Below are 18,092 nucleotides of genomic sequence, written 5' to 3'. Positions count from 1 at the left end.
GGGTAGATTTGTTGCTGAGGTAGTTGATAATTAAATTCGAACATTTTTCAAATGATATGGAAATTTGAATAACAAGATGCAGGTGTAATTTTCCTCATTCTTTTAGTTTTTTTAAATCTTCTGCATTTAATTATCGGTGAAAAAAATTTAATTGAGTATCTGGACAATGTGTTTTCAAGCAAGAAATAAACAAAATACATGCTTAACCTTTTATACAAATACGCAAAATCAAAATCCCCACGCCAAACTTACGACAGCTAAGCAGTTTTCATGCGAAACGAATTTTTCCTCGCCTTTGATAAAAGTGTGAGGATTGAATTTCCTCCACTCGAGGGCGATAATTTGGTGAAACTGAAGAGACGAAAGCCAGACGACGGCGCAAACTGGCCATCGGAACCGTGCTGATGCCCCGATCTAGAAGTGCATTCTCCGACGGGTGTGATTGAGTTTAAAATAGAACGAACGTCGTCGAACGCCGTGGCACTTGAGTTCCGCTCAAACGGGCGGCACGTGAGAAGAATCGTTTCATCATGTGATTGCAGTTCGACGTTGCGAGATGTAAATTTTTGAAACCGCAAAAAGATTGAGTTTTCTTATAAACCAAAGAAGAAAAATCAAAAATCATCCAACTTGTTTGCATGAATTCAACTAGTAACAGTTTGGAATATTTGAAAAATCACTATATATCAGTTCATCCACGGTCGTGGATTGTGAAGCATATTTTCGCAAGCCAGAGATAATTTTCAAGTGCCATAATTAGCCCCATTCCCCATTCGGAGCTCCACTCTTCACCAAGCGGACGATCCTCAGTACCATTCGGGGAAGGCCACGATCACCGGAGGAGGAGGTGAAAAAATAAATAAAACGATCCCGACCACGAAGCGCACAACTCGCAAACCGGGACGAAAGAACCGTTCCGAAACCATATCTCAAATTCACACGTAAGTGAAGACGTTCACATTGAATAAATTCGCCATTTCAACAGCTTTCGCTTCGCCCCGAAAACGATGGCCGGCCATCGCCGTCGAGACGTGTTGGTGCAGGCCCTAAACAGCTCCCCCCCGCTGTCCCGCTGTCTAGGATGCTGTTCCAAATGCTGGGAAAATGTCTAATTTACTAAGCAATAAAATTTACATTTTAATCACATTAACAATCAACCTCCATCGTCGTCGTCGTTCAGCGTCGGCGTTGTCGTGAGTCGCCATGTTGGATGCCATTAGCCGGTTCGGAAAATTGGACGGTGGAAAGCGACGATTTTCTCCGCACACAGCACCGGTCGCCGCCGAACACAGCAACAGCATCCTCGTCAGCGTCGTCGGCCACGATACGGATCCTCGGAACGGAACTCTTCTCACCAGCATCACCACCTCTGTGGGTGTGAGTGTTTGTGTGTGTGTATATGCAAAGAGCACACAAAAAGGACGCTTTCGACCTGTGGATGTATTTGTGCCCGTGCGTATGTGCCTCTGTGTACCAGCTGGCCAGCTAGAGAGTACTAATTTCGCGCAAGAATCATCCCACCTCGTGCCAAGTCCCTTTCGGTGCGGAAAAACGGTGTGCAGATCATCAGCGAAGTGGCTTTTATGGGCAAACCATCCGCAAAGGAAGCCGCAGCAACACTGTTTAGCATAATGATAAATGTTAGACAAAGGAAACCACACCACGGGCAACACCGGCTCGCAATTTTGTCGTGGTGTGGAAGGTTTTTGGTGCGCGAGAAAATATGCATGGAAATATTTTCGTCCCCAAAGGCGACCGCGGGGAAAATGGGGCCAGAAAACTCCCCCGGGGCGATGCGATTCGGAGTGCCGTGGACATGCCTTGTTGATAGCTTTAAGTACATTACAATATTTCGGTGGAATATTGTTATACCGTCGGTTCTCAAGAAAATGATATAATACACTGTTCCGAGAAGAAAGTGTAAGAATCTTAACACAAGTGGATGTGTATATCACTAAAAAACATTTTTAAAAAAAGTACAAAGTGTTCACCAGCTATCTTCTCAACATTCCAACAGAGGCGCCATGTGTAACAGAAAACAAATCCATATGCTTAGGTGCCTAATAAAACCATCACCCAGCCAAGTCAAACCTCTAAGGAAAAAGAAAGAAAGAAGTTAAACCGGTCGAAAACCACAAAATCACCAGAATCTAACCGAGGCCCAGGACGGGCTGCTAATCCTCGCACGAACTAGTTTTCGCCTTAAAAAGGTGATGAAATTTTACAGCCTCCCTTTCCGGGCCACTCCCGGCCCTCCCAACCTTTGGGCCACTAACAAGTGCTGCACACACACACACTAACACCAGTTTGGGTGGGTGTAACTAAACATCCTGCGAGGTTGCGATGCAACCCGATGAAATCCTAGCTCCATGGATCCCATTTTGGAGCCCGGACTAAAAAAAACGCACACAAGCAGTTTATTTTTTGTCCACCTCGGAGCTGCAAGACTTGGCCAAAGGAACGAGAAACGTGGGAGAGGGACCCAAGGGGCGGTGGGGAAGGAAATCGATTTCATCACTTCTTCCTGCCAAGTGACTAAAGTGACCAGTGCAAACTATCAACGGCTCAGGCATTCGACGATCCGGCACCTCCAACTCCTCGTCTTATGTGGAGGTTTATGTGGAGCCATCCGTTTACCAATACCACCGTGCGGCGGGTTCGGTGGAAAATTGGCCACCAGCACAACCACCAGCAGCGTGCATCGAAGAGATGCAGTAACGAGTTTTTCTTCTATGTTCGATGGTGGGGCTTTGGGAATGTTAGGGGGTTTGGTGCCGGGAGAATGGAAGCTGCTGCCATTTTAGCGAGAAGGCGTGGCTTGCACGACAGCACGGAATTTCTGTGCTCCAAACAGCTGCGCAAACTCGCTCCCTCTTTCGCTAGCTCTCGCTCTCACACTTTTTGGGGAGCATAATTACATACATTCTAAATTGGATCGAGAGTGAGTCTGAGACAATGTTCAACCGGAAGTATACGGGATGAATCTTGGCACAGTTGTGCCCTGTTTCATCTCATGATTGATTATCTCCATTCTCTTCTGAACCTGTCACCAACATCGATTCAAACATTGTCAAACCACACACTCGAGTTTGTGAGTCACGAATTCAAAACATTTGTGGAAAAAATTTCAAACTATTCGATTGATGGGTGCATTTTTTTTTTTGTTCCCCACGCTCATTCCTCAACATCTCAACTATCCTCACAAGTTGGTGGAAAACATTGCGAAATTGTAAGATAAAAAATCAAGCACAGATAAGAGAGTGTTGAACAACGAAAAGAGAACCACGAAAACACCTCTGAAGAAAAGGATAATAAATGATCGAAACATAACCAGTTCACTCGAAACATCGATGAGCAAACAATGTCAGTGAACAATGAAGATGAGAAATAGCATTATGAGATGCGATGAGAAGCAAACAAGGATACATTTTGCTGTATAACTCTTGATGAATTGAAATACTATGACGTTCCTTTCAAAACTACTATAAATAATCGAGTTTCAGTACACTTTTATGTGTGTACTTTAAATCTTGTGTTATGGATTCATTCTTCTGAAAAGCATAATATAATACAATAAGCACACACCAGAGCAAATGTAAACAAAACCAGCAGCATCCTGTTGTGAAGCTAAACCTGTCCAATCTGTTACATTGTTTGTTTGGAGATGATTTGATCCGGTGTATTAGCTACATAAATAAACTCGACAAAGTCAAAGTGTAGAATATGAAAGAGAAAAGAAAACTGTAGGAAAACTCTCTCGCCCGCTCTTTTACTCCAAGAGGCACATTAGGGGAAAAAATATACAAAACACCATCATCTCATTTCACGCAGTGAAAGATTTTCGCCGCGAGGGCCTTTTCCATCCGCACTGAAGGGTGATGATGCTGTGCCGGACCGACCCTCGCGGGACCTGTCCGCGTACGTGTGCGTGCGTGGCGGAAAAGCGATGAATTGTGACGGGAAAATAGCGTATGGGGTGGAAAATCGCTGCTCCCATGTGTTTTGGCGCAAGCCGCTCGTATTTGTTCCCGTTCCGAATACCCAAACTTCATCTCCCAGCTCCGGTATCTCGGTTAGCGTGTCAAATACTGCGCGCATCCCGGGGAAAAATCACACAATTTGTGCCGCTGATCACGGCAGTACAAAACGGAAAAAGGAAAAGAAAACAACAACAAACGGTGGAAGTAATGGTAAAATGAAATGCAAAACAGGCCCCCGTTCGACGTTGGTGGAAAAATTGTGCCGCCTGCGTTGTGTTGATTTAGCATTTTGTCGTCGTTTTGAGACGACTTCGACCGGGTCGGGCGACATATGGCAGAAGCTATTACTGATGTATTTTTGACCCTTTCAACAAGCGGGTGGTGGAAAACAATTTCCCCGAGCGCCGAGTAGCTTGTACTTTTTTTGTTGTTTTTTGCAGACATCTAAAAGATTGATTACCTTGTTGATATTAACATACGTATCTCAATTTGAGTAGATATTAGTTAAATTGAGTTCTTCTTTGGTGCGTTTCTGAAACGGATTTTCACAAGCTTGTGTCCAGTAAACTTCAGGTTTAGAACGATTTATAATCATTTTTCAACTCAAAGAACTTTTTAAATCTCTTCGAACTGGTGCTTTTGGTGCCTGCAATTACTTTTGAACCCAATTCACGGCGTGTAAACGAATTTGCTGGATACGAAAAAAACTGTTTGATTGCAAAACAATCTTCCAGCTGCCACGGTTCCCTTTGCCAGCGATCGATTAACTCGCTTCGGGACTCGCATCGGGATGATTTATCTATCTTCCCCACAAGCATAAGCATAACTTTGCTCCCCGTTTGGACTGGAGGGGGAAGAAACACACTGGCGAAGAAAACAGCTTACGTCCATCGACGTGTGGCTTCATCAAAAAGCGATCAATCGCGGTCAGTTCTAACGGGAAGCTGCACGCGGAAACAGGTGAACTGGGTCGCCCCGGAGCATAAGTCCTAGACGGCATGCAACCGAAACCTCGACATAATGCGCCACTTGTCCGCCGCGATCGCTATCTGGTCAAGGAAACGGTAATCAATATAAACAAAAAATTATTTCTAATTATATGGATTAGAAACCACAACAGAAAGAAAAAAGAAGTGAAAAGGAAAAGTGGGAGAGGCTCACCCATTTGCTTTCGTTTGCTTTCGGAGATTAGAGGGAACGCGCACGAGAGTGTGAGTCCGGCAGATGGGTCCGGCTAGATAATTTTGCCTAGCACCCGCCTCCTCCTTCTCTACAGGTCCCTCGAGGGTCCCTATTTTGGGACACATTTTATTCAGGTGTCGAATAATTGGTACCGATCGCAAATGGTCCACACCGTACCGGGTGGGTAATTATTTCAGGTAGGCTTTTGGACCGACCCGCCAGCAATTAGACTGCCCTCTGCCGTCTCGCCGTGAACCCTCCAGCCGTGTGGACATGGTGGTGTGTTTGTCTATGGAGTCGGACAAACCGACCACTTCCCTTGGACCTCGCTACCCAGCAAGCGCTTGGCCCGCGTTTGGGTGCCTCCTGTTTGCGCAAGTTCAGGCACAAACAAATATTATTTATTGGGCTCGATCAATAATTGACATGTGTTTTTGCCAGGTCTGCGCCTTTTTTTTCTTTTTTCCCCAGCCCGCTTGCGGTCCATTTGATGTTGATTTGGGCAGGGGAAATTATATGTTTGTGTGGCAAAAATGAACAGCCAGAAATAATTTGCCGACCAAACATGCCGTGGCGTAGCGGGACTTCCGAGACGCGAATGCCTCTTCGCTTCTTCGTCTGACAAATTAGTTCACGCCACTGCAAACACCTCACAACTACCGGTTTGCGGGAAGGGAAGCGGATCAGTCGGGTCAAGCGAGCGAGTCTGCCTTGACTCAATTTTAATCTTCCTCCGAGTCGGTGATTAAAGAATCTATCAAAAAGCCACAACGGTTTGATTGAAGATAGTAATCCATATGGCAGAAACACGGCAACGGGGAAATTTGATCTTGAGCCAGCAACCTCAAAAGAAAACACGTTCCGCCACGACAAAAACCAAACCAGAAGCATGTGGCCCTTAAGTGCCCTTTTTAAGCCGCGGCGCGAGCGACTAAAAGTCAAGTGCAATCGTCGACACGAGACCCTTCGTCGATCGCTAGCTGGCAATCGACTTGCCCAGCACCAGTAGCAGCAGGAAGTAATCTGCCGGCTTTCAGTTCCCCCATTTTCCACTTCCACTTACCAAGCTGTTTCCTCTCGCATTGCCGATAACGCAACAGAAACGCAATAAGAGCATCTTTTTATCCCTTCGAGATGCCGTTAAACGGTACCTGGTTTGTTTCAATTTTGACCGAAACGATCCACCCGTGGACCGTGTGCGCATGATTGATCTTTTCCGGACTGCCTTTAGCTTTAGCTTAAGCGAAGATCATCTACCAGATTGAAAGGGTGGAAAAAGAGACTCCTATTCCTAAGAGATTCATCAAGCGAAAGTACTATCGCTCAGAATCAAAGCAGTTGCTTCCGTACTACGCAATGCAATTGAGGAAACGATTCGAAACGCCGTTATGTTAAGGTTTGTTTTTCTAGAGTCAACAGGAAAACGCGTTTTAGTTAGTTTGTACTAACTTTCATGTTTCTTTTCATTATTAGTGTCGAGTGCTTCCTTCCTGGAAGACTGGAAATGGTTTCAATCTAGCGTCTGGACTTTAGATGTTTGTCTAATGTTTGTTTTGCTCATGTCTATAGTTTTTCAGCTGGATCGTTGATCTCAATGATTCGAATCTAAATGTTTGCATGATGCTTAAATGTATTTATCATTGTGTTATCCATAAACGATTGTTTTATGGAATATTTCAAACAAATTACTTCTCGTGTTCGCTGCTTTTAATTTTTGTTTTATTTTTGTCATTTCATATTTTACCCCACCTTATCATTTTCAGCAAATTTTCAGACTCACGAATCGATAGTTTGCATCCTCCCCATCACCATGGGTGGCCACATAGGACCCATTAGCGAAATTATAGTTCACATTACGCTCTAATGCGGCTCCGGTAGGTCGACAAATCACGTTCCCAAGGCATCCGCCATCCTTTTCTACCAACTTAACCAGTTCGGCCGGATAGCAATCATAAAGTTGACGGAACGAAGGCTCCATCATTTCAACGGTGGCGTTATCTGTGTCGTTGTTTGTTTGAAGTTTTCCCCAGCTTTTCACCCGAACCAACAACATGCAATCAGCGGCGTTTAGAGGTGATATTATGTTTGTTTAGTGCACCGACTTGCGTCACCAAATTATCGTCCACCCTAATCGTAAGTCAAACCGCGTGCGCATAAATAATGCACCAATAACGTTCGGTTGGATATCCTGTCGACATTGGTCAATCCGTTCACCAGCGATGAGGTGGATATCAATTATTTACTCAGACATATACATTTCTATCGACCAGTTTAGTTGGATGAAGTCCGCTGCAACATGCGATTTAGAATCACCCACTGTGGAATGGATCGATGAGAAAGGTAAAAGGAAATTGAATTGCAAAAACGAGCTCCATCTGACGTATTTGCATGTGACTGAAGATGTTTGTTTTTCGAAAACCACTCGCCGCAATTTCCTTTGTAGGAAGCCGCATGTTTACGATGATTGGAAGGAAAAACTCCACCCTTTCGTCCATCGTGCTTAGTACAAAGGAACCGAAAACCAACATCAATTTGCTTGTCCCGTAACAAGCCAATGAATTAGACGGCGAGATAAATAAATGAACAAACCGAGCTCATTATTCGATGCACGATTGCATTAGAGTGCCCGAATGCGAAATAAACAACCAGAAAAAACAAACACAATGGAAAACAGGCGGTCTGAAGCGGAAAATGATCATTTGTATCGTTTTAACCATATTGCATTTTTTAACGACTTATCGGTGAAAAAAACAATTGAAACGTATCAACCTTTTGAGATCGGTTTCCGCAGAATCTAATTAGCCCTCCGAGTGGGGAACGGTAAAATATTTGAATGGCGAATGAATAACGAGAAAACAAATACTTAGACTGGGAAATGAACAAAAAAAACAAACTTAACCCGTTCAAGCCTTAGGGGTCACGTTTTCCAGCGTTTTCTCCTTTTCTCTTCTTCACAAAAGCCTCCGATTGTAGAAAGGACACCAAGTACATGACAATGAGTGAAGGGAAATGGAAAGACATAAACCAAACGGTACGAAAAGACAGTCGTCAACGGGGGAGAAAATCGGGCCCGAAAGGTACGTGGAAAATGAACTCGTGGAAACCCCCCCGTCCTATCGCCTTGTTGGGAAGGCACTAAAAGTCTAAATCCTCGGCCAAATAAAAATCTTCAATTACACGCTACGCTAAGCGCAGTGACGGATCGCGCCAATCGACAGAAGGGAAATTCGAGTCACTCGCCAAAACAATTGCTTTGGTGGAGGGAAAAACAAACCCAATATAGAAAAAATACAACATAAAAAAAACGAATGAAACAAAATGAACCGTTCTTAGATAAGGTGGGGTTTAAAAACAAACACGATTCTTATTTGATTTTGAACAGAGAAAGCAAATCGTCAAATTAAAACAAAACAAAGCGTTCGACCGCGAATCGAATGGGTAAACTGGGGACGTGAAAAAAAAGGAAAACTGTCTCGTTTTCCGAACTTGGCTCATTTACCACCCTACCCCGCGGACAGTTTTCCCCGTCGGGCGGCTCTTACACCGTTGCATGATGGCGTCCAAAATGGCTTCGCGAAAGCAAACAAAATAGAACCACGATAAGCTATCAAGCGGGGCAGCGAAGGAAAACAAAAATGAAAAGCGTTGGGGCTTATTTGTCTTGTTGTGGTTGCCAAGTGGGTGGTAAAGTGGGGACGGTCGGGCATCCATTTTGTGGCCGAGTGTCATTCGGAAGCGTGTGTCCACCTCCCCCTCGGTGTATGCAGCGAACCAAGTAACCAGAAATGGCGACGAATTGAGAGAAAAATAGAACGAAAGAACATGAAAAGCCGGGCCTTAGCTTAGCTGGATTCTCTGGAGAGCACTTTGCTGGTTTGCATGTCATAATTAAGATTACCGGGACGCGATACCGCGGGAGTGGAAAATTCTCAGAAACTTCACACACAAACGTGACCAAACAAATGGATGAACATTCTAAGCTCGTCCCATAAACTGCCCTCGAATGCGCTTCGAGCGTTCGTTTTGGGGTTGCTTTTTTCAACCCCTGCGCGTCACAGGTGGCTTCCAAACGCTCGTTTTTCCAAACAGCTCCTCCTTGATTTGGTGTTGTGGGGGAAAAATAAGGTAAAACGAAGCCGCCATAACTCCCCCTAATGGCGCCGAAGAAAATGACGAACGAATGACAGTTGAGCTCGAGGTGACATCCGGTAGCCAAGGGAGCGGCGACTTATTTGCGCTTACCGACCACGGAAATTGACGATAATTAGTGTGCGCTTCCTGTGACGCTTTTCCCGCCCCGGGTTGGTTTTCTTCATGTGTCACCTTCGGTCGGGGGAGGGAAGATGAGGGGAGAAAAAAAACCACCCCACCGTGAAACCGTGGCCAAATAAATCACAACCAAGCAGAAATGGTGACGAATGGAGGACGGCCAACCACCGGAAGCTGATGTCCTTGGAGGCACATTCATCAACCTGACAATCTGTGGCCTCCCCTTTGAGAGGAGGGAGGAAGCGAGGGGGAGTAGGAATGGATGCCCAATTAAGTAAGTTATAACGTGAAAATTTTAATGACACCTGCTTTCGCTGCTTCCGTGGCGAATTACCGGAGTGAGGCTCCGTAACGCCGGTTCTACTTTTGACGCCGGATGTCACCACCATGCGTGTTGTGTGTGTATGTGTATGTATATATGCAAATGTGCCCTTTCGTGATGCGCAGGTTAATGATGATGTTCCGCCGTTAGAGTCGCACACGAAAACGGGCAGCTGAGTACAAGGAAAATGGAAGATAACATGGAGGATGGCCCTAGAGACTACTACCCATAATTGACCTTTTCTTCGTGCCAATGTAAGGGCCCAACGCGACCTAAAAGTTGGCAAGAAAATTTCCTCCGTTTTCTCCTAAAAATACTCTCTTCAACCCGCATCCTACTACATCACCCCTTGCCCTTTCCGGTGAAAAAAGCACATCGACAAAGCAGCGCAATGGCGATTAGTTGAGTTAATTATGTTGAAAACGATAATTTGACTTTGGGTCTAATTTTTGTTGGTTAAACAGCACCAGCGCTGTGAATAACTCGGAAAGGTTGTTTTTTGTTGTTGTTTTTGTTTGTTCGGAACTCTCATTTCCACTGTATGTTTTTTTCCCCCGAACCAAAACCGTTTGTGCTTTGTGTATGGAACATCGAGGTTTTTTTTTCGAGGTTTCTAGAGCTCCTATCAGCTCATTTAGATCAGTGCCTATTTTGGAAGTGGTCGGGAAAGGATAGTTTCATTCAATGACAATTAGACAATTATCCCTGACACTCACCCTTCCCCTCGACCACCCGTCCTCCACGTGATGACCTCGTTAGGCTTTGGTGGAGCTTGCCTGCCTGTGGATGGGGATTTCCTCCAGGAAGGAGCCGCATTTACATTTGTTGGTACGTTTTTCCTGTCAAATTAGAGGGCAAGCAAATGGTGGAGCGTTTGCTTAATCACTGTCGTTTACCGGGTGATACTCTGGAGAGGCTAATTCATATGACAAAATGGTAGAACTTGTCCAGCAAAGAGGTAAAATAAAAACAAGGATGAATGTTAGCGTATTAAAGTCATGTTTTAGATTTATGAACATGAAATTATTGTTTTCCTATCCAAATATTACCATTTAAAAATCGGTGGCATTTTCTTTGTCCTTCTTGGTTTCTAAAGTTTTTGAAAGAAAGGCTAAATTATTTTAAAACATCACGAACATAACATTATTCAATTGGATGAAAACCAATTGAAAAAATAAACGAGGTTTTGGCGGGTTTTAGATACCATTTTCATATTTTTTATTGTCTTATCTAAACAAAATTATATCAGAAATTATACTCCAATCCAAACTTCAGCGCTTTTCTGTTGTGAAATCAAAATTAGAGAGAACTAGTTTGTTAACAAATAAAAAAATAAGAAAATATCCATCTTAAAGGCAATGCATCAAAGTTTTTGAGGTGAAAAACTGGCAAAAAGCATCGATCATGCTAGCGTGTTTCAAAACATTTCAGTTGGTGTAGTTGTGTGCACCCTTAGCACACCTCTCCACCATCACCTTTTCAGACGTCCTTTTGCAGCATTGAAATGACGAAACGCACAATCGATCGAAAGACCACCGGGGCGGAGTTGCAGCGAAAATGATTGATTGTGTGTCCATCGATGGTAAAATATTGGACCACGATCTTGCCATATTTATCTCCCCCGAACGGCCCTCAGCCCTTTACCCTCCCACCAATCAACCTCAAGAGGTGCAATGGATCAAACAGTTGGTATGTTGCATGAGCTTCGGTCGTGCAGGATCGAGAGCGATGCGAGATGAATTGTGAAAAAGGGGTAATTATCAGCTGATGTCGATCGGCGGAGGGACACCAACCAACACTAGAGCGTGCCCGGATCGCATACCATCGCCAGAGGTGTGGCTTGGTCGGAGCATCAAACCGACGACTCGTAACGGTGGTGTTGGTAGCTCGCTTTCCTGCGCACGTTGACCGATCAGTTATTAATGAATGATTATCGATTTTTATCGGAATGTAGCTCCCGGATCGCCAACGATAGCCGACTAGCCAATGTTCGGTGGTGGTAAATGGAAAGGGCAAGAAACGCACCGAACATGATCGAGAGGACATATTTCGGCCCTCGAGGGACGGAGGGAGGCTGGGGGGGGTTCGAGAAAACGTCTAATTCTAGTGATAATACCTCCCGCGGTGCGTTCGATCGGTTTTTGTTTCCTGCTTCGGGCTGCGGGGTTGGTGAATGAAATCCACTCCCGAAAGTTCACCTCCCGAGGCTCGAGGTTTTGTCACAGCGGGTCGTTTGAGTCAACTCCACAAGCCTCTCACAAGACACGACAAGCGCAGGATGATTTAGTTGCTCCCCGAAGCGAAGGAACCAGAAATACTTAACGAACATGAGGGAAAAAGAGAGACGGAAATCAAAACTGTCACGCGAGCGCAGGGCGGTCGAGCGATTGAGAAAATTATGAATTATAATTTAATAAGCACAGTCGAACGACTGGCATTATTTTATTTTGCATTGGAAAAGATTGATAGCGAAGGAATGACATTTGAAGACGGATCACTAATCGAATCTCATGTAAAGGCACACGGTAGATAATCTTTAACATTTAAAAGTACAAGTACTTGAGAAATCATGCTTCAAATTGAAAATATGTTCTATTTATTTAATTTATCGACCCTGATATTATGGCTCAGCAAACGTTATTTAAAAGCTGCTATAAGAAATGTGAAAATAGCTGCACAAAATGAAAAACATAGTGGCATTAAATAACGGCATGATTATGTTTTTCGAATATTTTTCCAAACCACAGCTAATGCTCGCTCGATCGATGCCGCTTCGGAACTGAAGGGTGTACGAAAATGTGTCCAAACGTTAAACGGAAGATATAATTCAACACCCCCAAACATGCCGACCCGCGAGCCGACCCGGGTAGGTGATCATATCCCCCTCACCCGATACGAAAGGGTGGGGAATTATGAAAAACGGTCAAGAAAATATGACATTAAAATAAAATATCAATTCATAAATAAATGATAAAGAAAGCCATAAGGCATCGAAAAAGCCCGCGGTGTCGGTAAGACGAGGTGCTACGACGTGGGCTACGATCGACGCATTTCAACGACAGAAAAAGCGGAGGAAAAAGGTTCCACCACCTGGAGTCCTAGCCCAAAAACTGCTCCCCCAAAAACTAAATCGGGTCGAGTCTTTTGCGCTGCCGTTGCTTAATCAAAAACCGAGCGGACGGATTATTTAAATTTCGATCACCCTCCGAACAGTCGTCGAGATCGTTTTCTATTCGGATATTTTAATCCATTCATAAATAATTTACCTGCAACGGGGGCTGTTGAGTATTAGGCTCCATAGCGGGAGAAGAGGATAGAAGGATGGAGGGAGGAGGGAAAAATTCGAGTGGGCACCGATTTGTTGTTGTTTTGGGTCGTGTTGCCGGGGCTATTATTTTTAATGCCATTAACATTATCATCGAACGCGGTGAGTTTTCTCTCGGACACTCCTCTCGGTCGGTCGATCGTTTGAAAGCTAACAGATTTTGGGTTTCGGGTTCATTTGGTTTCGGTGGGGTCGTTTAGGAAATAACTAAATTTCGTAAACTCAACCCGGTTTCCCTCCGAAGCGCGGGTAAAGTCAACGACGAAAGGATCGAGAATGAAATTCACACTTCGACAAGTGCGCATTTGGAGGTGAGAAGAGGACAGAAAGAGAGCAAAACGCGTCAAGGGGACGATCAGTGGACTTGGCGGAGGAAGGGTTTTCGAAAAGGTGACCACCTTGTACAAATCTCCACGCCGGGAGGATTAACATTTTTGTCACCTCACGATCGCCTCAAGGATGGGGGAGAACAGTTTCGATAATGAGATTAACCGCCGACCGGAAGTGGGCGTTGGTGAGCACCCCGGGGCGCGAGTGGGTTTGCTTTGTGGTGTCGACGGGTGAATGGCGATGAGGCACTCCTCCGAAAAGGAAGAATTTTTGGGAGTAAAGATGAAACTCCTCAGGGTGCTTCTGAAGTGTCGGGCGAGTTGAGCTGTTTGTCTGGCTTCTTTAGGAATAACATTACCCTTTCCTTTCGCTTCGTTTTGAACGAATTTAAAATCGGCTTAGGTGTTGCTGCATTGGAGTGTTCATTCATAAAAGTTTAACTTACGATGATGATGACGGAAATGTGGTGAAGTTAAGAAATAACTGTATTCGATGAAGTGATTTCCAGATTTTGTACAACGTCGCTCATCGATAAAGTTCACAATAAATAATATTGAAGCTCAAAATGGATTCAATTAGGTTTTGTGTAAAATAAACAAAGTAAGAATTCATTACTTGTTTCCGAACTGCACGTTTATTTTCGAAATCAAACCAAGTATTACAAAAGTATCACCTTCTACCGTTATATTTTGTGAGCAATATTGTCGAAGTTCTTTTAGCTCCACTCAATTGCAAACCCAATGTCGGACGGAATCTGCCGCAAACGCTGATAGATAAAGCTGGTCAAAGGGTTGCGACTTCCGCAGAATCCCCAGAAATCATCGTAGTCCACGTACTGTAGCACCACACCACCAAGGCGCTTCTCCTTCACGAGGTCCAGTTTCGCCGCGATGGAGTTGGTGTCCTCGTAGCCCATCCATTGATTTCCACGCACAGCGAAGGGCATCTGTCCCACGGAGTCATAGAACAGGGTCCATCCGCTTCGAATCAGAAGGCAAAGCTGGAAATGGAATAAGTTTGTTTCATGTTGACATGTTTAAGACACGTTTTCCTAAGTTTCTACCTCATAGTACGGATAGTAGCCACCGTAGTAATACTGGCCTTCCTCTCCGGGCCCAACTGCCGGAGCACCCACGTTGTACTGAGCGGGGTTTGCCAGGGTGAAAGCTTGCCCAAACAATCCTATTCCAAGGATCATCTTCTTCGGAGGGCATCCGAAATCGATCCAGGTATCAACTCCATCAACCTAAGCGAAGATGAATGCGTGAAGTAAAATCTTGTATGGCTTCCCTAGAAAGAAGAGTCCCTACGTACCACATTGGTCTTGGCCCGATTCGGTTCCGTTTCGAAAGACCTATTGCGCATCGGTGCGTGCACATCGGCCACGTTGTTCGTGTGTGGACGCATGTCGAAGGTGAACAACGTCACATAGTCCACCACCTGGCAGATACTGGTCACCCGGTAGGACTCTCTGAGCACCTTGGGATATACGGCCCCGAAGAAGAACAACTCTTTGTTACGACTTCTCAACGCTGAACGCAAGTCTGTCAATAGAGCTATCACTGATTCTCGATCGCTGGAGATACCACCAAACTTCACCATCGTGCCGGGCCACTCCCAGGCGATCTCCACCCCGTCGAGACCGTACTGATCCAGTAGACGAAGGATGGCCCGCGTAAATGCCCCTCGACGTTCGGGAACCTCCGACATTATGGAGTAGGACAAGGCCTCCTGACCACGTTCCAACACAGTGACGATGTTGCGCACAGTCGACGATCTTCCTTTGATTGTGTACATGTATGATCCAAGTCGCTGCAATTCCTCATTCTGTCGTCGAAGAAAGAAGTATTTAGTATATACACATATGACTTACATAGTCTTAGTTCCAACTACGTACGTTGAACTGGTAAGACCCACGCGTCCACTCGGGAAACCCTAACCCACGGTAGATCACATCGCTGCACAACTCCACCGGGACCTCGTTCGCCGTGTACCTTCCGTATCCCTTCGTTTTAGGCGAGTCGCTCGAAAAGTAACAGATCAAACGCTTCCCAACGTTACACTTTGCCAAATCAATTCCACAGCACAACACAACAAACAAAAGCACTATTTTATAACGAGACATTTTGCAACAACGGGACAAACATTCAGAACCGACAGAACACCCAACACTAACTGGACGAACGTCTGAAGGCAAACCACAAAACACTGGACTTGTACGATCTTCTGCGAAACCTGTTTTATCCAATCTGCTAATAAAGCGCTTCAGACGTCAGCGGGAATTTTATGGGTTTGTAAACATTCCGGCGAGCCTAAACTGGTTTCTTTCACACGACTTTGAGGAATCCCCTCGAGGGTGGTAAACATGGGTTCATTCCAGGTTTGGAAAACAATTCGGAGAATCTGAACAGTTTATACGATGTTTTTCTATTTCGCAAACAAAAATATGTTCTTTACTAAGGGCAGATACCAATATAACATTATCAATTGTAATCTATTACAAACTTCGCACTTGTGCCGTTTATGACTTCACTATCATGGTTGAGCAATATGGCCATTTGTAGGAAAATCCATCGAAACAACCGAGATTGTTCTGTGTTCCACGGATTCACCAATAAATTTCCACAAAGCGTGGCAAATTGTTTATTACTCTCCAGCGAGTTTCGCGCAAACGCTTGCAGAAACAATTACAACTTTTCTTCAACCCGACTGCAGCAAAACGCGCTCGCACGTACTCCACAATCGCATCTCATCCTCTGCCAGGCCTAATACAGCGCCGGACGTGTCTAAAACAAATGGTGTGCTGCCCGGCGTGCATTTTTCGGATGATCATTAGTCCTTTTCCCTTTCCTCCGAGCACCGTATCAAACGTAAGGTTTCTTTCGCAAACGGGCCTCCGGTAATCTGGCTCGGATTCCGTCAACGGATTGTTCCGGAGTGGAACGGGACCGACGCGCAGTTTTAGAACGACCGTACCGTATCCTTCCCCCTCGAGGGATGCATCGGAAGGCATCCGAAAAACCATCGAAATGACCAACGAAACGCAATCTGCTCGGCGTTGTCGTCGTCGTCATCGTCGCAAGTCGATGGTCGTTTGGTAAATTTATTCGAACTTTTATCACCAAATCGTTAAGTAAAACCAATAATCATTTGTTAGACACGAACACGTTGCGAACGTCGGTCCGAGTATCGTTCAGCTTTGGACGGACGAATTCGTGGGCATTCGACGCATTTTGGACCAAAGGAGGGCTGTGGCGGATTTGTGCGATTTTAAAACTTATCCTTACTCACTGCATTTAATCTACAGTAGCTTACGCGATTGTGGTGACGAGGATTTATTATGTTTATATATTTGTCTCATTTATGTGTATTGTTGAAATTATTTCATTTAACTTTATTTTAGAAATTTATTTTGGATGCTATATTTTTGAAAATGGTTTTAAGTGTAGAGCAAGTAAATTCTTCTCCATATTTTCATCACTAAGGTATATTTTCTTCAACAGAAGCTATATTTCCCCCCACTCGACGAGCCGATCGATTTTCCACCACAATCGACCAGGCGTCTCCATTCGCAATACGGTACATGCAGAATTGTCAATCGATTTCTACATTTCTTACGATCCCAACGACGTACCACCTGGACCTGGTTCTCTTACGTCCTCCAATTGTTTATCGGTCCTTCGAATTCCACTTCCATCGACACATTTTCCTACGCGCGCTTGTCGTTTCCATCCGCAAGGGTTCGTCGTTTATAGAAAAGGAATAAATCGCGCCCGCCGGAAATGAAAATACCGATCCTGAAAGCGTTGTTGTCGAAAAATAATGGCACTCATTTGTACGCCCGCTCACATTCGCAGCCGTGCCGAATTTTGTTCGATTTGCTCTGTAACATCGACGCGCGGCGATAAATGGTGTCCAACCGGAGCCGACCGGTTTGGTGACATTTTCACCGGCGGAATGAAAATTTTCCACAATCAATCGTTCGCCTCCGGTACAGCTCGTACAGCTTAGCGGTAGTCTGTCTGTTGAAGGCACACATACACACAGACAGTGGGACAAAAATAACCACACGGGCCATGGTCCCAAATTGAATCATCGAAAGATAAACGCTCGCACAAAGCAGCTGCGATTTTCCCTTGTGCGGGAGAGTTTTCCCCGGACCGAGGCGGGACGTGAAAGATGGATGGATTTGAATATTTTAACCCTGGCACATCGTTTTATTTATTGTTTTTCATATTCCTTTCCGATTGCATTTATGTGACAATAAATTTGCACAAAAGCCGGCTCCCGTTCGTTCGTCGATCCGGCGTTCCTTCTCGTTGCACCACAACTTTCCGTACTGCACTTCAGTGGTGTGCGAAGGGTTGGGTGGCTTTAGGTTTTTTGCCCACCGGCAGACGTGGCCGAACGGTGAAATATTGTGCACACGGTGGAGGGAAAAACGGAGTGTGGTTGGGTGACCGACAAAACAAACAAACAAATTCATAAAATCCTTTCAATCATCATTAGTCACAGATGTGGCCGGCGAGGCGAACGATTTTCGCGGACGTGGATGATAATGCGAACAAGTTCGAAGCCATTCTTGTGTATGGTTATTTTTTTACCCCCGAAATAGACAAAAAATGGCGCGTTTATCGTTTGTTAACCAGGCTCGATTTATTTGACGAAACGTGATATTAATGTG

General features: G+C 44.9%; 1 protein-coding gene across 1 annotated transcript; it reads right to left on the bottom strand.

The window, feature by feature from the left end:
* Positions 1–14,123: 14,123 nt before the first annotated feature.
* Positions 14,124–15,533, bottom strand: LOC131293176 (endochitinase-like). The gene is made up of 4 exons (XM_058321255.1): positions 15,306–15,533; positions 14,723–15,235; positions 14,472–14,654; positions 14,124–14,408 (listed from the first exon to the last, which is right to left on the bottom strand). Exons 1-4 carry the CDS (start codon positions 15,531–15,533, stop codon positions 14,124–14,126), a joined length of 1,209 nt encoding a protein of 402 aa, XP_058177238.1.
* Between the last annotated feature and the right edge of the window lie 2,559 nt (positions 15,534–18,092).

The sequence above is a fragment of the Anopheles ziemanni genome, chromosome 2 (genome assembly GCF_943734765.1).
Source record: "Anopheles ziemanni chromosome 2, idAnoZiCoDA_A2_x.2, whole genome shotgun sequence".
NCBI classification, from domain to species: Eukaryota; Metazoa; Arthropoda; class Insecta; order Diptera; family Culicidae; genus Anopheles; species Anopheles ziemanni.
Note: the sequence above shows the minus strand (reverse complement) of the source record. Positions and strands in the feature narration are given on the sequence as shown.

Coding starts and splice junctions, on each gene's coding strand:
- LOC131293176 (XM_058321255.1), bottom strand. CDS start 15,533: ATGTCTCGTTATAAAATAGTGCTTTTGTTTGTTGTGTTGTGCTGTGGA. Junction 15,236..15,305: donor GTGGGTCTTACCAGTTCAAC/GTACGTAGTTGG, acceptor CTTCGACGACAG/AATGAGGAATTGCAGCGACT. Junction 14,655..14,722: donor ATCGGGCCAAGACCAATGTG/GTACGTAGGGAC, acceptor ATCTTCGCTTAG/GTTGATGGAGTTGATACCTG.